The sequence below is a fragment of the Kogia breviceps genome, chromosome X (genome assembly GCF_026419965.1).
Source record: "Kogia breviceps isolate mKogBre1 chromosome X, mKogBre1 haplotype 1, whole genome shotgun sequence".
Classification (NCBI taxonomy): domain Eukaryota; kingdom Metazoa; phylum Chordata; class Mammalia; order Artiodactyla; family Physeteridae; genus Kogia; species Kogia breviceps.
The window spans coordinates 47,956,112-47,982,707 of NC_081330.1; the positions used below are offsets into that span (position 1 = coordinate 47,956,112).

At 37.0% G+C, this 26,596-nt stretch overlaps 1 protein-coding gene across 4 annotated transcripts in view; it reads right to left on the bottom strand.

Moving 5' to 3' along the window:
• Positions 1-26,596, bottom strand: part of DIAPH2 (diaphanous related formin 2) — an 886,560-nt gene that overhangs the window by 237,405 nt on the left and 622,559 nt on the right. For all 4 annotated transcript variants that reach the window (XM_067024271.1, XM_067024270.1, XM_067024269.1 and 1 more), the window contains one exon: positions 1,657-1,820. In XM_067024271.1, the coding sequence (XP_066880372.1) occupies positions 1,657-1,820 (164 nt within the window). The remainder of the gene's footprint in view (positions 1-1,656; positions 1,821-26,596) is intronic.

The window sequence follows — 26,596 nt, forward strand, 5'->3', positions numbered from 1 at the left end:
TGAGAGCACCAGGACATAGAATCAGTTCTTCTTAACAATAATATCCTTACCTTTTTAAAACTAAGCTATGACTGAGAAATAATACAAGTATAGTTCTTGGCAAGGCTTCTAAGCATCTGGCTAATAGGACTAAACATAGGCTGTCACACAGGAATTATAATTAAACAAATGCTGCAACATGAGAGAAGTACAGCAAATTCTACTCTATGTCCACGTATTGGGGAGGTAGGGGGCACATAATATGACAGGCAGTGTTTTAGGATCCCATTTATGTTAAAAACAGAGTCCTTTTTCATAGAGATTGACAATATTAATTATATTTATTTATCTCTATTGACCCATAGACATTGATGCTACCAAAAAAGAAAATTATTGGATTTATCTTTTCCATATCAACTGAAGTGTATTTTCTAGTCCCCATCCCTTTTCAACATACATTTTTTTTCTTTTTGAAAATTATGCAAGTAAGTATAACCTGTGTGTGTTCCTAATGTCTAGGTTTTGAAAAAGCCACTCATTGCCAGTAGAATATATTTTGCTACTTATTGACCAGCTAAAAAGTTAAATATGTGTGTCTATTAAGAGGCAAAGACCTAAGACAAAAATCAGCTAATATTCTCAGCAAAAATAAGACAAATGATCATATTTATGAAAGTTTCTGGTTTAGCTTCTATTGTCAAAGCTGGGGTGTACTCTCAGTTGTCTGTCCTAAATCAGTAGATGAAAGCAAGTGCTTTCCACAAGTATATTCGTATTTCACAGACTGTGCAAATCACACACCAAAATCAAATGATTTCATGGAGCAACAGCGTCAATTAAGAGAGAGTCTTATTTAGTGAAGGATTGCTTTGGGGATAGAAACATGCCTCTAACTACAATGAATTAGTTTGTTGATTGATCTTCCTGCTGGGGATAATTGCTAGAATTCCTTCTTTATCATAAAGGGACTTTTACCTGTTTGATATCTACTATTGTGCATATCTTTCTGTTACTATCATAATCGGAGACTGTGCTCTTGTATGCCTTCACTGGATGCAGAGAAATATTCCCACAACATTTATACAACAAAGATTTTGCTTCCCTCTAGCATCATAGCTGGCACCCTGATGATCGACCTCCGATTAATGCTAACGTTTACCATTATCCCCAAGAGTTACAGTTTGAAAAAGGAGAGCTCACATTCTGAAAGAAACTTTAGGTATTCCAGGTCATTTATTGATACAGAGTCCAATTTAGAATCAGTTTCTTGTCTAGACTATGAAAGAAACTTATTCATCAGTCATCAGCATTTTAATGTATTGAGTAAAAGATGATTTTAGATGTTAATTTTTAAGCTAGGTCAAAGTATAATATTATGCTGTATAAAAAATCAGGGTCATCTGAGTACCAATTCATTCATTTTCTATAAAATTTCAGCAGTAAAATTCCCATGTGTACCTAAAGTTGAAGATAATTCATTTAGGTTCCCATTATACATTAAGCCAGCCAACAATTTTTAATCCATGTCACAGGTATAAAATATCTGTCAATTCCTATTAAAGGGCTATAACATGTAATCAATATGGTCAGTAGGTACGTAAAATAAAATGCCTATGGAAGAAATTATTTAAAAACAAAAGCAACAGGACTTGCAAGGCTTTAAGATGTATTACTTACCAGGAACAAAGTTTGGAAGTTGCTGAGATCACCGAAAAATTCTTCTATGCTCACTGTCTTAGAGTCAAAAATAAAGTATTCTCCAAGATTCTCATAGAGCTTTATCATGTTGTTGTGCATGGTGACTAGTTTTTCATACTGTTCTCTGGCACCCTTTGTAAAGCTGTAGCTTTCTGTTAAGGAACATGATCCAACAGTACCTCAAAGACAATCAATCACTAGATGTTAAGACTGAATTATAACATTATTTCTGTAAACACTTCTGCATTACTTTGCTCGGGTTGCCATGACAAAATACCACAGATCAGGTAACTTAAATAACAGAAATTTATTTTCTCACAATTTTGCAGGCTAGCAATATAATATCGAGGTGTCAGCAAATTTGCTTTCTTCTGTGGCCTCTTTCCGTGGCTTGAAGATGGCTGCCTTCTCCCTGTGCCATTACCTGGTGGTCCCTCTGTCCGTGTTGTCTGTGTCCTAATCTCCGCTTCCTATGAGGACACTAGTTAGACCCTATTGGATTAGGGCCCACCCTAAGGACCTCATTTTAACTTAAATACCTCTCTACATGTCCTATCTCCTATCACATTTTGGAAGTTTTGAGGGTTAGAGCTTCAACACACGAATGGAGGGGGGCACAATTCAGCCCATAACAACTTGCTGGAGTCATTATATTGGTTAGTGAGCTTTGAAAATCTATAAATGAGGCAGAACTATTTAATGTATAACCATGAAGAACATGTTTGCTAAATGAAAACACAGAAGTATAAACACCAGAAAACTGTCTCATATCTTTTTAGGAGGGAGGTAGGGTAGAAACAAACAGCAATGAAAAACATAGGGAAAAAAGTATATATTTTCTTTTTTTAATACATATTCTATATAGATGGAGAGGTTACAGTGAATTCTATATATAGGTTATGTATCTATATGTGTGTATATATACATATACACATATATCCCATATGAGGAGGGGAAAAAGGGGGAGAGATAAAAAGAAGGGAGGAGAGGAAGAGCTTTGGATAGGGAAGGACGGAGAGAGGAGAGAGAGGGAGAGAGAGATTCTGCTGTAGCTCTAGAACCTTAATCACCCAAAGGGCTTGTTCAAACCCGAATGCTGTTTGCTGAGCCTGAGCCCAGGGGCCTGAGGATTATAATTTCTAACAAGTTCCCAGATGATACTGAGGCTGCCAGTCCAGTGTAACCCAGCAGGACCCAATGAGGCCTTCCCATGACAGACTCCTCCTCCATATCCTCTCCTTTAGCTCCTTTCTAAGTGCTTAGATAACAGTATCTGATGCACATTTCCTGAGTTGTTTTACAGATGTTAAAACCGTCATCAAATGGAAGTGGTCAACTACTTGATGACCATGAGCACACAGCCCCCAGACCTACTGGAGCCTGAGGATTGATAATGTTAACCCCTGTGACACCACCCTGTTACCTCACCACCAACCAATCAGAGAACTGTGCACAAGGTGATCACATACCCTGCAACCCCCCTCCCTCACCTGGTCTTTAAAAATGCTTCCCTGAAACCCTCTGGGAGTTTGGAGCTTTTGAGCACAAGCCACCCACACCCACTCTCCTCGGCTGGCGCCTGTAATAAATGCTGCACTTTCCTTCACCACAACCTGGTGCCAATAGATTGGTTTTACTGTGCATGGCCAGAGGACCCAAGTTTGGTTCGGTAACACCAGGATTACACTTTCAGCAGTATACTCTAGAAAAGTATTTATCCCCAAATTAATTACATCACTGTTTTAAAATTTTTATCAAAAAGTGATAACAACTACCACAACTACCAAACATAAAGTGAATCAGGTATGTAAATGTGTCCGACTAAATGTATCTCATTATGTGTAAATTTATAGAAAGAAATTATCGACTTTATTCCTGATTACAGAAGATACAGATATAGAAAATTATCTCTTTAGGTGACTTAGAAATATAAAAACGTAAGTAAACTAAAATTTCCAACAACTCAGTGTTGTGAACTTTTTGGGACATTTCCTTCTGGTCTTTCTTCTATGGCTGAAAGCTTTTGAATGCTAATTATAAGAATGCTTCAGAAAAAGGTAAGTAGACTAACCATGAAGAATATAAAGGAAAGCAAATCTACCTTTTACAATTAAGTCTATTAAAAATCAATAATGATCACAGAAGTAAAATGTCTTTAAATGTAAAGGTACTAGACTTGGACTTGTTAAAAAAAAGAATAATAGCACAGTTTGGGGTGTGCTATTTTAAGGTCTACTACAGTGTATTCACATTTTGTGATAGTATTATTTTATCAGGTACTGATAACTGTGTCTTGAAATGCTGGATTTTATAAAATCTTCTGAATTCTTCAGTGTATTTTATCATAACCTGGGGCCAAATTTATTTTCCATGGGAACACAGCTCTAGTTTCACAGTGGAAGTCAGTGGGGAAATCAGACCATTTCTGGAAAATTACTTTGCAGCTGACACTTACAGGATACAGCAGGATTTTAAAAGTGAGATGCTCCCTTTCCCAGGCTCCTTCTTCTGCTACTTAAGTATTAGCATTCACATTAGCCACACAATAATCTCTTCCTTGCTAAGGAGTGACCTTAAATCTTTCAACCCTCAAGTCCATTTTGCTGTCAATAGACCTGAAAGAATTAATGCATTTCTGACTTATTCTACTTGTTTTTTACAAACAAAAGGGTTGTATGTAATGCTACCTACATATTCTGATTTTACCTCTGAGAATATCATCATATATTTGTTTGATTTTTTAAAATTTATTTATTTATTTATTTATTTACTTTTGGCTGCATTGGGTCTTTGTTGCTGCGCGTGGGCTTTCTCTAGTTGTGGCAAGCGGGGGCTACTCTTCATTGTGGTGCGCGGGCTTCTCATTGCGGTGGCTTCTCTTATTGCAGAGCATGGGCTGTAGGAGCATGGGCTTCAGTAGGTGAGGCTCGCAGGCTCTAGAGCGCAGGTTCAGTAGTTGTGGCACACAGGTTTAGTTGCTCCGTGGCACGTGGGATCTTCCCAGACCAGGGCTCGAACCCGTGTCCCCTGCATTGGAAGGCGGATTCTTAACCACCTGCCACCAGGGAAGTCTCTATTTGTTTGATTTTTAAGAGAGTGTTAAACATCCTGTTTGAGAGCTGCAGAAATAAGACAATTCTCTTTATTTCTCAGCACAGAATGAAAGTTAGATTTTTGTTTTCTAGTCTCTCTTGCCTAAATAAAACAGACTCACGCCAGACTTGCTAAGAATACACGCTTCGCAAAGGTCACTTACTTATATTCTATTTGCAGCAAGGTACTAAACTGTGTATATTTCAGAAGGCTCAGCACCTGTACAACACACAGAAAGAGCCAAAGATTTAAAAAAAGGCAAAAAAACTGGACATTTACCATTTATCATAACACAATTTTTCACCAGCTAAAATATGCCCATGTGGTGATACACAATTTCATAAATTTGCTCTCCTAGAAGAAAAACTGATTTCAGAAATTCTGTCTGTATACCAAAGTGAGAAAATCTGAAAAATTCTGGGAATGGTTTCACTTAGAAATAACAAATGGAAAGCAGCCCAATCTCCAAGTCCTTTACTTCTCTTCACAGTGATTACTTGGTAAAAGGGATGCAGGGCATGACTCAGCACTGAAATCTTTCACAAGAGCAACCCTGTCACCAAATCCTACTTGGGATTCTGCAGGTGAAAAAGAATTGGACACCATCATTCCTTTCCACCTCTTTATTTCATTTAAGACATATTTTATTTTCTTTTTTTGAGCAACCACTAAAGGCAAGATACTGGTTAGTATTATGTTAAGCATTGTGCTTGATACAATGATCATTAAAGCCTAATCCAGACCCTGAAGCAGTTTATAATCTAATATTACAAATAATTCTACTTATTAATTTGCATTTGTACAGGACTTTACCATTTACGATATACTTTTCCTTCCACTATGTTCCATATCCTTCATAACAACCTTGTCAAAAAGGCAGAGAAATACCAATTTCAAATACCAATACCAAAAAAATATTCCAATTTTTAGAGCTGTGGAAACTAGATAAAAGGCACTCATTTTATCAATAAAACTGTAAACATAATAAATTACCCCCCCAAAAAAAAAAACCAAAGGCACTCAGCCATCTAAGGTTAGAATGTAGTGAAGGTGAGCAGATGTGCCACCCCAAAATATGCCTCTTTGGCATAGATTATTTTGAGCTGATTGAAAAACAGCAGACACAGGAAAAGCTCTGAAAAGAGTAAAAGTTACCCATTTGAAAGGGAAATTTCCATTTATAAAGGAAATCTCCATTTGTAAGGGTGTCTTCCTCTCTGTACCAGGAAGAGAAGGACGACACCAGAGAATCAAGGGTATCAGGAGTATCACTGGTGAAGTTGCAGATTTAAACCTGCAGAACAAACCTTATCCTTGTGTATGGTGCTTTTCCCTGTAACCCTCTCCCCCACTATGGGTATCCTCACATCTTTCATTTGTCTTTAGCTGAAGATGGTATTTAAGCTGGTGACTTAGGCTACTTTGGGAAGTTACTCATTTTTCTCCGAGTATCTCCCAGGTACACATGAGGTATTCAAGTTTATTAACTTCTCTCTGGTTTTCTCTTGTTATTCTGTCTTGTATTACGAGGAAGCGGTGGTGGTGGTGGGGTTGGTCCTCAGCCAATTACTCAGTAGGGTAGAGAAACAGTTATTTTTCCTCCTCTATAATAGACATCATGATAGACCCCAGCAGGATACCAGTCTAACATTCTTTTCACATGGTAGAAGTGTACTATTTATAATGACAATGACCGTCACGCTGCCAAATCCAACATTCACCCCTCTGTCCTCCTTTTGATGTCTCAGCCACATCTGACACATTTAGCCACTCTTCTTAGTTTCTATGACACACACCCTCATGCTTAAAATGTTTTTCCTCTTACCTCCTCTCCTTCTCTGGCAACTTCTGTAAAATGTTAGAGTACCCTGAGGGCTTGGTCCTGACTCCTCTGTCTATAGTCTAACTGACCAGAGCAATTCACATGACTTTAAATACCATCTATATTGATGACTCCCAAATTACTTGTAGCTCCAGTCTCTCCCCTGAGATACTTTTATAATCAACTGCCTGCTTGTCATCTCTACTTAATTTTTTTCTGTTCATGGCATCCATTGGTATCTCAAATATAAATCTTCTCCTGCAAACCCTCTGATAGTTTCCCACAACACTTGGAATAAAATCCAATTTTCTTCTCAGCGTTTATGAGGCTCTACATGAACTGGCCTTTACCCACCACTGCAACCTAATCTCACCCCATTCTCCCTCTTAAGCACTATGCTGAGCCTCAGTAACCTTTTTTCTCTTCCTTGTGCCTAGCAAGCTCTCATACCCAATTCAGGGCCCTTGCACTTGCTCTTCTTTCTGCCTAGAATGTTTCTTTTTCACCAGGTCATTCAATCTCAGCTCAACTGCCACCTCCCCAGAGAGGCTTTTCCCCAACCATCCAATCTAAAATGTCCACTCCCATCACTATTACTCTGGCCTATTTTATTTCATTCTGAGAACTTATCACTATCTGACATTATCTCTTTTATTTATTTACCTGTTCATTGCCTATCTTTCCTCATTTAAAAATATAGCCCAGGAGAATAGACCTTGCCTGTCTTGTTGACCACTGACTCACTGAAAGCAGTTCTTTTGCCCCTTTCCTGTTTGCCCGTTTCCGTTCCCCTCTACCCTTAAAAGAACCTAATTATAAGAATGAGATCACTAGGTAATTTAACCTAACTCCTAACTTATGCTCTCCTGAATGCACACCACACCTTGCCTGACCTGTTGGTTCTTTTCCTAGATAAAAAGCAGTAAGAATGAAGAATTAAGTAGTTAAAGAATGACTAGCTCTCTACCCCCAATGGCCCCCTTAGCACTTCTGCAGGCAGATCACACAGGCAAGATACCATCTGAAGAGAGAGTCAGCCCTTCTGCACACAATGGAGAATGATGCAGAATCCAACCTCCTGCCTTGATGATTCACTGAGATTCTTCCTCCTTTTCCCCTTTAAAAACTGTCATGGCTGAGCAGAATCTTGGGAGTTGGTCATGGGACATCATGAGTCCACCTTTTCCCCAGATTGCCAGCTTTTCTGATTAAAGCACCTTTCCTTTCTACTGACACTTGCCTACTGATCATTAACTTTAGAGTGGTGAGCAGCTGAACTGAGTTCGGTAACATCATCAGCCCCTAAAACACGTAGCAGAAATAGTAGCAGTGAAAAAATACTAAAATCAACAATAATAATAATGATCCTTATGCCTAATCTTTTATTTTTTTTTGTTTTAATTTACTCTGTGGGAGTCATTGTGAACGCTTCCCATGGATTAATGCAATTAATCCTCACAACTGTTTTCTGAGGTAAGAATTTACCCAAGGTCAGACAGCTGGTAAGTCACAGTAATGGGAACAAACTGAGAATGGGCCCAGAACTCATATTCTTAACAACTTTGCTATAGTTTCTCAAGAAATATTTGGTGAAAGAGAAGAGTCTCATTATAACATCACATTGGAAGATGAGCCATGGGTTTGACTTGGGTACTTGGGAAACTAAAACCCTTCTTATACATCTTAAGATAAACCAATTTCACAACAAACCTTATTGATAGAGAATATTTTAATAGTGATTTTCTGAATACTTGAGAAAAAATTTTAATCCCCTCATATTTTCATCAATCTTGACATTTTAAATTCATTTTTAAAGGTAGACTTCAATCACATTGATTTTATTTTACACCTATATATGCAATAGAATATATTTATCAGGAGAATAATGGCCTGTTTAAGTTGTTTGTGTAATTAGATCTAGATGTGGCCCTAGTACTTTAGTAGATAACATTTTAAATTGGGCATTTTATTTATCTCCCATATTAGAGACCAGAAATTGAGAATACAGTTTAAAGGAAATAAGTCTTAAAGTTATCTTCTGGGATGCCTGGTAAAGAAATAATTTATTAGAAAATGTATTTTATGAAAGGGTATTTGGTGGCTCATGGGTAGTTTTCATCCTAGAGGCTGAAAGCCACTTTCTTGTCATAGAGATACAAGGCATCCTTATAGCTACCTATAGAATTCTGTTCTATTTATAATGTAAAGTGCGTATAACGGGATTGTGCCTACAGAGAAGAGGGAGAAAGTAGAGATTTGAACTGAGCTGCTGCTTCCTATTTGGGAATATTTAAAGCTTCATTATAAGAGAGACTTTAGAAAATATGTTATAGACGCTTGTGATGGACTCCTCTGGGCCAGGCAGCCTGCCCTTAGCTGGGCTGTGAGAGCACAGAATGAGAAGCCAGTGGCCATGTTTAGGGTGAAATAGGAAGGACAGTTATGGGCACACCGTGTAACTAATGCTAGAAGCTCTTCTGATGCCTTTCCCTGAAGAACTATTGAAGAGAATGGTGAGAGCAGCAGGAAAAGGCCATTTGCTCCTGGATGCCCAGATTTCTTGGCCTTTGGTGCCACAGGAGATGGTGACAATGGCTGTATTGGTATCAAAGAATAAGGTATTTTGTGGAAGATGATTAGACTATTCTGGGACCAAAATGTAGACTGACCTCTTCCCACCTGCTTAAGCAACCTTGGGAGTCCTTGAAATACTGAGAGAGAAGAACCCTGGAAAAACAATGATCTTTCCAAGATGAAGTTCAGAGATAGGGGCAATTCATAGTAATTTATATACTAAAAGAAATAGAAGCTTAAGGTGGTAAAGTGGGCATATCAAATGCATATAAAGTTATCAATTGTAAGGGGAAAAAAGCAACTGAGAGCAATTTTCCTTTTATTAGTTGACTTTCAAATTCCTTGTTCTACAAAGACAAGCATTTCTGATTTTTCCAGCTTAGAAGTTTTTAAAGATAACTGTGAACTATTGTAAAATTACATCATCTTCTCTCTAAGAGAAGTGTTTGTTGCAGGGTTTATAAGCTAAAATGTGGTCAGCATTTTAAAAAGCTAGGAGGTAAAATGTTAGCCTTTAAAAAGTATTATTAATTTTAAACCATTTGATCTCAATCATGAATCTGGAAACAATTTATAAAACATACATCATAAGTCCCACAAAGCATTTTTATATTAACTCATTTGAAAATCTGACATAGGGAAGCAGTCTTCACACAATTACTTTGGTATTTACACAGTACACAGAATTGTCTAAAGCTTTTATCATCTATGCTTTTGTTTGACTATATACAGATTTATAGATTATATTCCTTACTAATATAATAATAGTATGGACTTGAAATTCAACCTGAAATAGCTATAATTCACCCATAGGCATATATTCAAATAGGAAATATTTTTAATACTTTTATATTATTTTATACTTTTATAGTGTATATTTATATACATTATATATAGTTTTAAACTATTTTCAATAGCTGTAATTAGCTGTCTATAAATTGATTGAAGGTAGGTATTGTAACCCTTGCCCTCTAACTGGCACAATAGCTGATGGGGTTCAGAACACATTACCCCAAAATACGGCACGGTGGCATACTGAATACTTTAAGCTGAAGGAATTTGAGAAAATGGAAGAAGTAGGAAGATCAGTGCTCTTCTCCCCCTGAAACAGGTCAGAAAATGCCGACGTGAGAGGTAGCTTCCCTATACCCCAAAGAAAGGAACAACCTTATCTCCATGATGGAGGAGGGACACCAAGAAGTATCTGAATGAACAGGCCTTTCTTAGTTCCCCCCAGTTTACTATACTTCATACTATTTGCCCATTCATATCTTTCTATGACTTTCCACTATTTATCAAACCTAGTATAAAACCACTCAGGTTTAACCATTTCTTTGGGTCTTCATTTCCTAATGAAGGCTTCCATGCCACATAAAACTTATATTCAATAAATGTGTATGCTTTTCTCCTATTAACCTGTCTTTGTCAATCTTAATTTTCAGACGCAGCCAGGGACCTTATGAGGACCGGGGAAAACGTTTCCCTGCCCTACAGTAGCATTGCTGCATCAAATACTAGGCAGAGTACTACTGACACTACTGTTTGTCATTTTACTTAATTTTGATGTGGAGAATAATCGTTAATACAGAAAACTTGTTCCATTAGAACTGGAATAAGCATTAGCAGAGCACTGGGGATGAAGGAGTTTATGTACCTCACAGCTAATTGAGTCAAATCCGTTCTTACAACTTCTCATCTTAATAGGCAGTACATTAGTTATGATTTTAAGAAAAAACTTGAAATTTGAAATATCATTACTGCTGGATTGTTGAGAACATGGAAAAATCAACGTGAGATCCACTTAACCTTCACACAAGATGTAGTTAGCAACATGGCATAATTATCCATTTAAATAAAAGGAAGTCACAAATATAAAATCTATTACAGAATACAGACAGTATTTCCTCTTTCCATAACCTGTCAGAAAAGATGTCTCTAAATGCTAAAAACCAAATATTAATTTTTTTCATTTAATTTGAATACATAATTTTTAGTCAAAAATGATTACTATTTTAAAGAAATTTATCTTAAAAAAATAATACTAAGGCATATTAAAGTAGCTGGAATTTACTTAGAGAGCACACATTATGTGATAAATACACACTGATGAATATTTAAAAATGTGAAACATTAATAAGAACAATATAGAATACATATATTAACCTGCAATTGGGTTCAGCATAATAGTTTAAAATGTTTCGGGATTCAGACTACAAAATTCTTTTAACAATCAGATTACAAAACTTAGGCATAGGACATTTAAATGACATAACAAAGATAGCATAGTCAACGATAGGAATTCTGAACCAGTCTCCAGTTTTTAACATATAGGAGGCAATTATGTTTCCAGAGAGATGAACCAATTTTGTAATGAGCCCACTTTTTCACAGATGGCCTGAGTCGGCTGGGTATAAAGAAAATGCTTTTAAATCAGTTTCTAGTTAAAGCCACAAATGTGATGATCATTATAGAGGTAAGAGGTCCACTCAAGCCCTCCTACTTTTCTCTACCTCATTCATTTCATTATTCACTCACTGTGCCTTTTGTATACATTTCTTTTTACTCTTCCTTTGAAGACAGACTCTAGCTTTGCATTCTGAGACACCTAACAGAGTGATTTTTCATTTAGTCAAAGATATTTATTAAGTGCCTACTCTGTGCCAGGTATCTTCTAGGTTCTGAAGATATAGTAGTTAATATTGATACAAGGTCACTGGTCACTGCTTTCATGGAGATTACAGATTCATGGGAAAGCATACATTAAACAAATAGAAAAAAATTTAAATTACAAATTGAAAACTGTGATTGCAAAGCATAGGTTGTTAAAGAGTGTATATCTGGGAGACCTAACTTAGACTTGTGGGAGTACGGGTGGGCCAGGAGTCTGGTAATGCCACTTGAGGGGTGAAATATTAAAACTCAGACCTGAAGGGGCAGAGCCAGGAGGAGCACTGGAGTAGGGTGAGTGAAGGCTCTGAAGGATATTAAATACTGTAGGAACATGAAGGAGAGAGAAAAGTGCTGGACTACTAGAGCCTATGGAGGAAGTGGGAGATAGGAGGGAGATGGTTCCTGACGTCCATAGGGGCCAGATTCTACAGGTCTCTTAAGCATTTTGAAATTTTTCCTGAGACAGATGTAAGTCATTGAAGGGTTTTAAACAGGGAATCGATACCATCCAATTTTTTTGCTCAAAGGCATAAAAAATGCTAGCTAAATTAACACATACATGTACACTAACAACGATAAGAAAAAACCCTAGGACTAATGCGACACAGAATACTGTCCAAATGATAGTAAGTCTACTTGCTAGTTACTAACTACTGATAAGAAGAGTATATATTATGTAAACATCCAATTAAAGTATATCTGATAAATTATTGATAATTTACATAGTATCAAAGTCAGTTAAAAAAATAGCAGGTGTTAGGCAAAGCATAACTATTGAGACTGGCATATAAATAGTTGCGTTTAGAGTAACATAAGAGTTATGATTAGAAAATTTTGAGACTGAAGTGTATATTTTGGAATGTCAGTATTATTATTGAATATTCATAGTCTGCACACACAGGTGTTAATTAGATCAAGTACTACCTCCAGCCCTACCTCACGTTCAGCTCTCAGCATCATTTATCATGTGGCAACAATGTATAAGAAACTGGGAGATTAAGCAGAGAAAAAGAAAGTAAATAAAGTGATCAGACAGTGGCTCCTAACCCTCACTGAATTTACAAACTAGTGTTGGGAGACAGATAAATGATAGCAGAGCAACAGTAGCAGGAACTAATGTTTAGTGAACTCTTACAATGAACCAGGCACTGAGCTAAATGTTTTACAAGTGTTGTCTTATTTAATTCTCCCAACAGCCCTCTGATGCATATATGCTATCAGTAACTCCATTTTACACATGATGAAATTTGCCTCAGGGAGGCCTACTGACTTTCTCAGTGCCATCTCCGCAGTAAGTGGTGGTTTCAGGATTTGAACCTGGGTACCCTTACCCCCATAGCTTCCCCATAACATAAAAGTATGAATTTAACTAGCATACCATACTGCTTCTCTTGTTTAAAATAAATAAGTAAATAAATAGAAGTGCATGGTAAAATAAACTAAGCTCCACAAAAGAATTCCAGAAAAATATAGAAACACATAGAAAGAAGTGATTCTGAGATTATTAGGTAAGGTTTCAGAAAGAAGTAACTTTCGACTTCCATCTTGAGGTTCTATCCAAAGAGAAAACACCACAGGCAAGGAGAATAGCATGAACAGAGGTATCACTGTATCTGGAGTTATCAAGAAACTTGGACTATTCCAAGATAACATAGATTGAGAATGCAGAGAGCTGTAGAGGAGGACAGCCTGTGATGGGTGACAGAATAGGCCACCCTAAAATATGCCCATTTGGCGTAAGAATTATTTTGAGTTGAAGGCACTTGGGAAAACAGCAAATGCAGGGAGAGGCTTTCTCTGAACTCCCCTTATCTGCATAAAGACAGATCCTCCAAAAGGAACTCCCTGGGAGTTTCATCCACCAGAGAAGAATGACTCTTATCAAAGGAGAGGAGAAGTTGACAGCACACCCAGACAAGCTTTGCCTCATACTATCATATCTTCCATCTATCCTCCTGAGGTTCCACTCATCTTTCCTAAAAATCCTTTACTCTCCTCTAAGTGGCCTACGTCCCATCTCCCCTTCCCCTATTAAGATGTTGTATAAGCTCTCAAATCGCACTGCTTGTTGGGTGTTCACTTGGTTTTCTCCCTGTTATGTCATAATATTAAATCTTAATAAATTTGTATACCTTATCTTCAGGCTAACCTGTCTAGTGTCAGTTTGTTTCATAGACTCAGCTGCTGAACCCAGGAACATGGAGGGCAAGTCTTTCCTTCCCTACACCTGGAAAGGTATCGAATGCATGTTAAGGTTTTCAAGTTTTCTTTGGAGGTAATGGCTAATCAATGGTTTTTATACAGAGGAGCAATATGATCTTACGGTTTGTACGAATCTCACTCTGGCAACCATGGAAGGGATGGTCTGGAGAGATGAGACATTGAACCCTGGGACATGGTGACTAGACTAGATGTTAGTGGTTAGAGAGAGGGAAGTATTGAGGATACTTGAGTTTTCTGGCCCTAGTAGCTCAAAGTGTGTTTTCTGTATACTTGTTTTTTAATACAACTTGGGAGACAAGAAAGGGAACAATATTTAGTGTGGGTGGAGCAGGGAGAGAGGGAGAATAATAAATAGTTTTGAACACACTGAGTTTGAGAGAGCTAGGGAACACTGGGATGGTAATATCTAACAGGCAGGTGGAAATAGTGGCCTCCTTGATACCTTGGAGATCAGCTTATATGGCGACAGTGAGAACTGCAAAGCCAAGGCAAATGGAGCAAAGATTTCCCCTATCCATTCAGATCTAGATCAGGACAGTACCTCGAGACTGTTCCCCAACACTCTTGTGGGTTCAGTGAACATGCCCTTAGTCTGAATATGTTTGGCCCTGATATGTTCTCCTTAAATAGAAACTATCCTGGGATTATAACTTCAGCTAAAAGAGCAAAATATCAGATCCCGCAGTCTCTGCTAACACTTTCCAATGATCTTAAAAGATCATTTTACTACAAATGTCAATGAAGCAAAATATGTAGTCAGTGTGAATTTTGCCAAAGGGTATGTCCCTGGGGAATTGAGTTTTATTGTTTTGGGTAGTGACAGAGTCAGGGTGTAAAGGATTTTGAGACATACTACTACAGACTCAAGAATAACTGTACACAGTTACGAAATTAGTTATAAATGGTGATGCCGAGTATCTGAGAATTCCTATGTTTCTCATCATTACTGTGCACCCTTTTGTTTTTTATTTTTTAATTTTTACTATACCAGGTAATTCTGTCATGTCTGCTGCTCTGAAATGAATGTCTAGGTGCTTGGGATTGATCGTTTACTGTAAAATAATTCTGTGAATTCTTTGAGCATTTAATTTTTTCTATTTTTCCTACATTTGTTTTCAAGGGCCCCCGTTTCAAGTTTGGGGATTAGTATACTGAATTGTAGACAATTTTCAACCATGCATTTTCAATTCAAGTGGTAGTTTCAAATTCAGTGGATAATTGCTTTATCATTTTTTGCTTATCTTTCCTTAATTAAAATCACCAACGAGGTAAAGAAGTGGTAACGAAAAGGAAAAAGTCTTCCTAAGCAAGTTTACTCATAAAGATAAAAGGCAACTCTGTGCTTTTGAAAGGCCTATGAACTGAGGCAAGAGATTTAATCCCTTTTTTGCATGGACAGGGTCATCTGTAGGATTTACTTCCCTCAATTGCAAAATAGAGCAACAAGAATAGAAATTCTGTAAAGTTCTTTCCAGCTGTAAAATGCTTGATTCCATAAATATTCAGTAAAAATGGAAGCACTTGAGAAAAAGTGAATACACTTTGATTTCTTTAATGGAAATACTTGAATATATTATTTAATTAAATTAATTAATTTAAGCTAGTTGTTTAATTTTATATTGTCTTCCAATTCTAGATTGAAGGCAGTTGGTGGTAAAAATATATTTTGCACATCTTTTGTTGTCCTATAATCTCTAAAACAGGGTAAGAACCTTGTAAGTGCAGAGCAATCTCATCCTGAATTTAATCCACAATAAACTATCTCAAAGACTGACATGTTACTCTAAAATAAAATAATGGCATTTAAATACAACTTTATATTTCTAACCCAATTGCTCATTGACGGCTCTTGTTTCTTTTCAATCTGGGCTGTTTGTCATCCCTGACATTAAACTTCCAACTCCTAGTTCTCTAAGCTTTGAAGATCTATGTTCACTTATCAGAATGTATTCACACCATCACCTTATATAAATTTTTTTTAGATGATCATGTAACCCTAACCCTAAGCGTAATCTCTTCCTCAGTTACTAAAATTTTTTGCAAGGTTAAAAACAAGTTCATTTCAGGATATAAAGCCCATTAATCTAATACCTCCGTCATGGCACCTAAACATTTCAGAATATTTGCCTGCATTTATTCAATATGGTCGGTTATTCTGGACCAACCCTGGGCCAGACATTCCACTAGGAAAATGTTATTCTTACTACAATAGAATTTTCTCAGACAAAGCTGTGGTTTTTGCACCACATTTCTTATGCTTTTCAGCAACTCTTCATCCATTTTTTTAAGGTTCCCTAAATATGTATGTATGTGTATGTGCATGTATGGACCTATGTATGTATGTGTATATATACATATACAACAATTGATTAATTTTACTGCATCACTAATGGATGCTGTGTTTTCTCTATGTCTTAAATATGAAATTGTATTATTTAATTCTGAAAGACATTTTTAGATGCTTTCTGTGGAAGAAGCTATTCAAACACAGTGGCATTGCTTCCAAACAACACATCCCTTCTCTTTTCTCTCCTTTGTTGGAAAGATAAAAATGTGCCTGTGAAAGTTTTCTGCTTTAGGAAAACAATAACAAAATAGCTTCAGTAGCGTTGTATTTGTGAAATGGATATAAACTAGGACTATGAATCTATGTTTCACGTGTTTGCTGTGTCTAGGTGTCTCTGACATCTCAAAAAATTACATGATCTTAGGAATCATATATATTTCAATGTCCATGTGTTATTCAAAGTCAGCACTTGAACTAAAAAAAAGAAAAAAAGGAAGGATTTCAAAGAGATATTTGCATTCCCATGTTCATTACAGCATCACTCACAATAGCCAAGAGGTGGAAACAATCTAAATGTCTCAGGGCAGATGAATGAATAAAGAAAATGTGGTATATACATACAATGGAATATTATTCAACCATAAAAGAGAAGGAAGTCTGTCATATGCTACAACATGGATGTACCTGGAGGATATTATGCTAAGTGAAATAAGCCAGACACAGAAGGACAAATACTGCATGATACCATTTATATGAGGTGTCTAATAAAGTAATCAAACTCATAGAAACAAAGTATACAGTGGTTGCCAGCGGCTGAGGGGAGGGGAAAACGGGGAGTTGCCATACAACGGGTATAGAATTTCAGTCCTGCAAGATGAAAAATTTCGAGAGATTGTAAGCAGCTCTTTGAAGGAAACAGCCCTCAGTGGGAAGCCCCTTTCCTTGTCATTTCAGCAAAGCTATATGGTAACTAACTTTTAACCAGAAACACCCACGCTCTACTCATCTCCAGCCCAAGCACACCTTTCAGATCTTTTAATCATACAATACCTTGCCTAACTCGGTTCTTTTCATAGATCAAAGAAGTAGGAATAAAAAATAAATAGATGACCAGATCTCTTCCCTAGCTTCCCATTCAGTAATCTCGCAAACAAGCTGTGTGACCAAACTGTGTGAACAAGATAAAAGTCTGGAAGATCATGAGGAGTCAACAAGGCTGCACACAAGCCTGCACATAGTGGGGGATGGCGATGACTCTGACCCCCTATCTAAATGATTCACTGAGATTACTTCCCCCCTTTCCTTTAAAACTCTCATGGCTGAGCAGAATCTTTGGAGGTGGTTCTTTGGGGACACTGAGTCTATCATCTCCCCAGATTGCCGGCATTCTGATTAAAGACAACTTTCCCCTCTACCAAAGCTTTATGAGTTTGATTTTGTAAGTGGAGGGCAGCAGGGCCTAACTCAATTGGTAACAAGATGTACCACACAACGTTGTACTTAGAGTTAAGAATACTGTATTGTACACTTAAAATGTTGTTAAGAGGGTAGATCTCATTTTATGTATTTTTTACCACAATTTTTTTTTTTTTTTCCGGTACGCGGGCCTTGCACTGTTGTGGCCTCTCCGGTTGCAGAGCACAGGCTCCAGACGCGCAGGCTCAGCGGCCATGGCTCACGGGCCCAGCCGCTCCGCGGCACGTGGGATCTTCCCAGATCGGGGCACGAACCTGTGTCCCCTGCATCGGCAGGCGGACTCTCAACCACTGTGCCACCAGGGAAGCCCTACCACAATTTTAAAAAGGGCAAACTTCTGCTGAGGTCATTAACTGTACACACATATGCACACACACATGCACACACACACACACACACACACACACACACCTAAACATATACAGACACATAAAATGAATCTGAAATTTTACTTGTATGTCTGAGTAGTCTCACGGTTCTGTGCAAGCTCAAGGTAGAGGGGCCAGTGGCTTTCTCCTCCCCTACACCCACCGCCCCGTCAATTTAGTATACAGACTTTGCTTCGGAGCCCAGAGAATATGTGTGTGTGTGTGTGTGTGTGTGTGTGTGTGTGTGTGTGTGTGTGTGTGTGTGTGTGTGTGTGTGTGTCTTGGAATGAAGGGAGGGCAGAAAGAATGCCAGCGGATGTGCCTAGATAAATTTTGAGACTCATGTTTTAGAGCTACTTTGTGACAATGCCAAGAGAAGGCTTCTAAGTATTAGGCAGAGTTACCCAGGGAACAGCAAAGAACAATAGAAACATTCTCTCATTCTATGATTAAGCTGACTCTAAAAGTAGAGAACCTGGCTGGCTCCCTCTGGTGTGCCCTCCCCTTTATAACACCTGGGTGCCCTAGAAGACCTGTTGCTGACTGAAAATACTGGAAGTAGTCATTGGCTGGTTTAAGGAAATTCAGATACTTCTACAAAAGCTCTGCATAAGCTCTAAACAAGTGATAGAATAGGTTATATATACCAGTGCCCAGTTTAGTGAAAGTCTTGAAAACAAAACAAAAATATTGATTGTTCATGTATGCTTCTTTTGTATATTAATACTTAAATCACTCTCATACATAAGATTTCATGTTTGTTTGTTTTAAAGTGGGTACTTTCCTTTTAGCATCTCAGTGTATTGTCATTTCAGTGAGGGGAGTAGCTGGGAGTGATTTTCACTCATCTCTATGTACAAACAAAAATATAGCTCTTTTATCCACAAATGCCCAGGCTTTGTCAAGACATAAGAGCGAAGTGTGCCAAAATGTTAGGCTGTTAGTATTTTGCATAAAACACACATTTAAACATGTATTAACTGAACAGCAGATGGCAGAGAAAAGAAAATCAGATAGATTGCAGTGTGGGTGAAACAGACCCAGCAAGTTCTGTAAAGATGGAAACCTGGGCATAAAAGACACCATATTGAGTAAGCAAATGGAATGTCTAATCTGATTCTTTCCTCTTTACTGCTTTTGATTTATCCCATTTCTATAAATACATTATCATTTTTATCATAAAGCCTTAAAGCTACTTTTTGATGGAAGGGGGGGTGGAAAGAATATATTTATATAGTAACACTTCTTGGGAAATACTTAGTCTAGGAATAAAGACTTTCAATGATGTACAATGCTTCCTAATATTCATTAGTGGTTGAAAATTAATTTAGATAAAAATACTCATGTACTAGCAAAAACAAATGATGAATATGGCCATATAGTCTAACACAGCGGGTCCCCACCCTTTTTGGCACCAGTGACCGGTTTTGTGGAAGACAATGTTTCCGCAGATGGGGCGGGGGGGAAGGGGTGATGGTGCGGGCGGTAATGTGAGTGACGGGGATCCGGGATTGATGGCGAGCGGCAGATGAAGCTTCGTTCGCTCATCCCACTGCTCACCTCCTGCTGTGCAGCTCAGGTCTTGACAGGCCGCGGACTAGTACCCATCCGTGGCCTGGGGGTTGGGGACCCCTGGTCTAACATATACGAGAAGCGCCTTGAGCTCATTTTACGAATCAAATCAATAAAATATTTATATATTTTAATATTATTTAGTTTATAAATTACTTTTTTCCCAGTCAAAATAAAATAAAAGTAGAAAACGAGGATAAATATCTAAAAAGAACATGTAGAAAAGAAAGGAAATATTTACACATTCACTACTGACTTAGAACTTTCAGCTAATAAAAATGACATTTTGTTAAAACTGGATTGGAATTTAAGGTGCATATAAGCTAAACAAGAGCAATGACAGATTCTAGATCTAGGAAAAAAACAATAAGATAACCTAATACTTAAGGAGCTAATAATATATATTTTAGACCAAAATAATTATATGATGAAACTAGATGCCCCAATACTATATACCTATATGTTTTGATATTACGAAACAAAAAAACACATGCCCCAAGCTAACAACAACAGGGAAGAAAAGTGATTGCTTCAGGAGGAGCGATTAATTAAGAAGGAATTAATTAAATGGATTATAGGGGAGGGTATGAAAAATGCTATTTAAAAAGGCAATAAAGGGACTTCCCTGGCAGTCCAGTGGTTAAGACTTTGCCTTCCAATGCAGGGCATGTGGGTTCGATCCCTGGTCAGGGAGCTGAGATCCCACATGCCTCAGGGCCAAAAAAATAAAACAGAAGCAATATTGTAACAAATTCAATAAAGACTTTTTAAAAAAATTAAAAGGCAATGTTAAGTATTAGGGAAATGTCAACTTTGAAAAAGGGTTAAATGCATAACAAAGAAATTTCCTAAGCCTGCAGATACTTGTCCATAAAAAGAAAACCTGTTGAACATTCTTATATTTCAGAATGCAAGCATAGAAATTATACTATAACTGTTCCATTTGTAAGTGGTGGGGATTCTTTCTCAACAAGATTTCAAACTGTCTAATTAAACAACCTCCTCCTGTTTACTTTGTTACTGTTTCCCTCTTCTAGAAACACGGAGTGAAAATAGCACAGAGACCCCTTCTATGAAAACACAAAAGAACTACATACATTGCTCCCCCAGGACAGGTGGGCATCAATTACCACGGCAGGCCGTGAGTCTTTTCTATTGTGATGCTGAGCTTAATATATGCACATTTGCCAAGCAGGAGGATATTAATCAATCACAGAGAGTCATTGAGTACAGCTCAGCACAACTGTGGACCCCATCTTGCTTTCCTTTGATGCCACTTGGCTGAAACCTTAACTCAAGCAGCAATGTGTCCTTCTGAGACTAGGTTTTGTACCATTCTGGACAAGCTGAAAATGGTATTGTCACAGCCCATTATAATTTTTATAGCAGCCATCTCACAGCCCTAGGAAGCAAGTCTGTTTTGTATGCATAAAAGAAGGTCCCAAGTCTCAGGCAGGTGGGTAGGTGGTTATTTCTGGCTGCAATTTTGCTAAGTTTCTAGATCAGTCCTGCTTTAATTAGGAGCTTTTCTTCTGAGTTATTTTGATGTTAATAATATATGGCTGTCGCATTCCTTGTACATGTTCCCAAACAGTGATACAAACATTATTAAATCTAGTCAGTGTTTATGGAGTATTCCATATGCTACCCACTGTGAATCTTTTAAAATGTCATTTTATTGGATAATGCATAAAGAAAGGTTGGTATATACAATGACATGCTTTTGTTCCTGCAGACAGTGATTTTTATGAAAAATTTTCTACGGATGGTAGTTGCTTTCAGTTTGTATTTGACCATCTTTTAAAAAAGAATCTTTTATTTATTAGACTTCTATATAATGTATATTTAAATTCACAGACTTTCAACTCCAAAGAGTATAATCATTAACTTTCCCTTCACTAAATTAAAGAACAGAAACAATGCTGCAAATGATGTAGATCAAATAAAGAAGATCCTGTTAAAATGAGGCTCCTTAGAAGTATGCATTAAGAAATACTTAGCAAGAAATGAAAACCAGGCATCATGCCTAAAATACCTAAAGTAACATTAGGAAGAAAACCTAAGCAATGCAAAACTTACTTTTGCCTAAGACATCTACGTGACTGCCCAGACTGGACTGCTGCTGAGAATTCCAATATAAAGTCCTTCCTGCTCACGGTATCAACGATGAACGACTAATATTCAATGTGTCCACTAAAAGTAATTCTAACCAGATGGTTCTATATTTCTGAAGATGTCTATATGTAGTTTCTCTCCTTGAGCAAGGCTATCAAATACATTATGTCTCTAAGAAGCAGGGCTGCAGATGCAGACTCTGTACTAAAAAGACACATTGTCAATCACAGAAGAGCCAGGTCACCACTCACATGCGTGAAGTGGATGCTGTAGCTTGTTCACCTATCTCTTCTATAGCCATGTACACAAATAGCAATCGTCACTACAGTCACTGTCTTTAAACTCTAAGATGAGTGATATACGTTTAAGAAAAACAATTTGCTTCTATAACTTTCTAGCAGTCTTGGTATAGACGGTTTAAGTCATCACTGCCTGAAGAGAGAGCATTGAAAGAGCTGATCAGTGGTGTTTTCCTCCGGACATCAATACATTCTTAAGTCTTAAGCTGCACAGGCCTTTTATACTGCACTATTTGTAGGTCCCTCTCGATCTCTCAAACCTTCGTGTTTGAATATAGACTATCAAAATATGTCTGTTATGTTAGACAGAAAAACAGGAACAAAAATGGAGATGCCAGCATTAAAAAATAAAAGAGATGAAAAGCAAAAAAAAAAATTGTAAAAGACAGATTTTAAAAATTTATTATTTGACTAGTTGATTATATCCACTGTGAATGTGGGTTTGACTGTTTTGTCATTTAACTGATCTTATCATGCTTTCCTATCACTATGGCATTCTTTTCTAAGATGTTATTTAATGCTAGTAAACTATAAAGGAGTTTTTCTTTTTTTTTCTCTTTTTGTAAATCTATTCTAAAAAGCACTAGAAGTATGTGATTTCTCTACTGTTTACTTTCATAGTTAAAAGAAGGACATTCAAAGCCTGACAGGCAGGTACAGTTTTTTATAGTTAATGAAAGGCATTTTACATGAAATGACAGTGCAGTTGCCACCTGAAAATATTAAGTGGTATATCTGACTTTTAGAACATGAGGTATTTATTTGCTCCTTTGATTACAGCTTTCTATATAGTGGCAAACAATGCACGCCTTTTCATAAGCCCTCACCAGCCCCTGCTGGAGACTTGCCAGAACCATTAGAGAAAGCGGCTTCCCAAGTGGGAATATCATGGAAGTCTTTGAATTACCAGCAAAACACTCGTTTTCTTGAAATATGTTTTATTAAATGCAGAATCATCTTTAGGCACCAAAGAGTAATTGTTTCCCTTAAAGTTGGTTATCAGTAGAGTCAAATTATAGCACTGAGATATTGAATACACAAATGAGGGATGAATTTTAGAATTAGGTCCAATAAGTTATTTGAAAAAGCAACTCTTTTCTGTGCTTGCTTTTTAAGGAATGGGAAAAAAATTAAGAGTAAATGTTAAAAGATTTCTATTTGCAAAGGTATATCATAGTTTACAGCAAATCCTAGAGTTGTAAATGACCTTTTGCTATTAACAACCTATTTTTTAGTCAGGAAGAAAATCTCAAAGCGCCGTCTCTAACAAATTTTGAGGGATAGGTTTTCAATTGAAAGTGTGTTTTCTTCTTCTTCTTGAAAAACTAATCAAAATCAGTAGATTCAGCTGGACTCCCAAACCTCTCTAAAACTGTACATATTAAACCAGTGGCTAAGAGTCAGCAATAGTTTCTGGTGTGTTTTCTTTCCATATGCCTTCAGGCACACACATGTAATTTTGTGCTTCAAGGAGTTAGCACTTCATAAAAACAGAGGTGAACAGTTATAAAACATACACCAGCACCCTTTGGAAGTAATTAAAAATATGGCCTTTCCCTGTGCTCATTTCCTTTCCTTTTGACATTGCACCTTCTAAAACCTATGTGCAGCTTCCCCTCTAACTCACAAAATACATTTTATTTCTTTTTTGCTCTCCCCAAAGAATCGTATGCTTAAACTTACAGAAATGTGCCATGAATAATATTATTGGGCTTCTAAATACATTTTTAATTGCATTAAAACTAATAAGAATAAACTCAGGGGAACACTGGCTCCAATCCACAAACTATGTAGACTATTCTCTGTCTTGAAAGTACACTTTTACTATCTTCAAAGGGGCCTCCAAAGTGAGAAATATAAACAATGTATTTTCATTAAATACAGTGAGACATATATTTGATGCATACATTAAAATTTACTTGTAATTAAATGCTCAACTCTACTGCTGTGGGTTTTTGCATTTGGCACTACCATTTGTTAATCCAAATACTTTAATAAAATTGTGTCTTTCTAAAGTATACCACATGCAAATATCTTTCTAGAGGTATAAATTAGCATGCCATTTGTTTGAACATGCATAAAATCAAAACAACTTCCAATCAGATTTTCAACCAAGATTTGAAGGCAACTTTAAAGATCTGGCAAGTGCCTATTTAAAACACACGTATATACCAGTGTATGTGAATAGGACTACAATTATACATAAGTTCATTTAAGTTGTATTACTTATTATGCAATGACAATATTCTAAAAGGAAACAAAACTTAGCAGAAGAAACAGTATACTAATGACAGTTAAACACATTTTGTTGCATGCTCGGGGCTGTGATAATGTCTAGATATCATATGCTATGTGCATTATTTCAGATTTTAACTACACAGTAATGCTATCTTTCACATGACATACTTTGATCTCTGACATATATGAGACAGGTTATGAAGTTCCACTAGACGCTTTATCCTTAAATTTGTTTCCACACCACTGCAAATGTAACCCTAATTTCCTAGTATATAACATGATTCAGAGGTTAATTCTCTACCTAGCCCTCTCTCTTCCAATCTCCAGCTATTGAAGAATTGCTTAATACTATTCTAAATAGTTCAGCTTAGAAAATGTGCTCCTATATTCAGTCATCTTATAAATGATTTCATAAAGGATAACTGAAAATCATAGAGGACTCATAAATATTAAATGAATTAGTAATAAAATCTCTACTAATACCACTTGAAATTAAAGATCTAGCCTTTAATGAAAATAATTTTTATGCTCTTCTTTTTACTATTTCTATGATGAATATAATGTTATATATTTCAAGTAAAAGGGAGGATCCTTTGTTGGACTCTCAGCTTTTAAGGTAAAAAATTATCCAAAAGCTCAGATTGACCTACATACAATGTAACCTCAACTTGAGAAATAATTTTGAGGGTGGCCAATTTGTTCCAGTCTTTCTGGGACTTCCCCAGTTTTAGCACCAAGAGTAACACTCAAACATACGGTCCCTTAGGCTGTTTAAATATTTATGGTCTGAATATTCCACAAAAACAAATAAATAGCCTTTGTTGTTGTTGTTAGAAAGTAATGCATTTGCTTAGCAGAAACAATAACTTTTAAAGAATATATTTAAATGTGTATCGTCAGGAACATTGATGATGTCTTGAATGCCTACTAAGTCCCAAGTGCTATACTAGGCACTAATTCTTTTTTGAAACCATTTTATGAAAATTTTATGTTAGAGATACTTGAAGGTTCTGATGACCTATAAAAGAGCTAAATCTTTCCAAATAGAGTAGGAAAAACGATGTTTTACCAACCTTGATTTATTACTGCCTTTTGTGTGAATACACCCTAAAACCTCTACATTGCCATGGAGGGGACAAGGAACATAGATTAAAACTTATTTATTGAAGAAGCGGGATAGGAAACATCCAGGATAGCTGGAGAGACAAGTAGATTCCTTATCGAGTTCTGCACAACTTTTTTTTTTCATACTGTAAAACCTGTTTACTCATCAATTTTAGAAAATTCTCAAGATTAAGAATGGAAAACAGTCGTGCTCAGCATTCTAGATTGAAAGAATTATGAAAAAAAAGAGTGCTTTGAGGAGTGTATCAAAAGGCAAGATTTTTAATCTGATCTTTTCTTCAGAGGGGGGAAAAAAAGCTACTGTTTTGTTTTGTTTTGTTTTTAATAATTGTTTTCCTGTCCTTTTCCTGGAGTGTCTATTAGTTTTCTTTTTTTTAAATTTATTTATTTTATTTATTTTTGGCTGCATTGGGTATTTGTTGCTGCACTCAGGCCTTCTCTATTTGCGGCAAGCGGGGGCTACTCTTCATTGTGGTGCGCGGGCTTCTCACTGTGGTGGCTTCTCTTTGTTGCAGAGCACGGGCTCTAGGCATGTGGGTTCAGTAGTTGTGGCTCACGGGCTCTAGAGTGCAGGCTCAGTTGTTGTGGCGCACAGGCTTAGTTGCTCCGTGGCATGTGGGATCTTCCCGGACCAGGGTTCGAACCTGCATCCCCTGCACTGGCAGGCAGATTCTAAACCACTGTGCCACCACAGAAGCCCACAGCTACTGTTGCTTCTTGAAGATCCTTTTGTGTTTGAGTCCTTATGAGAAAGCATTCTATATTTCTGACTCTTAATAATACAACTGAGAAGCCTTATCTGAGTTGAATGTTTCTATAGTTTTACCACTATCCTTTCTCCAGTGATGGGTGATGTTTAAGACATTGGTGATGATGTGACATGTTAAAAACTGTAATCAGTTACAGTGGAATGATTACAATCACTGACAAGGTCAGGATACACTGGTTCTTAAAGTGGAAAGGGGTGCAGGTAATTACCATTGCCTTCAGTCACATTTATGCATATGAACAGTAGTACCAGAATCTCATTCTTTTGCAAATGCAAAGTGTAATATTC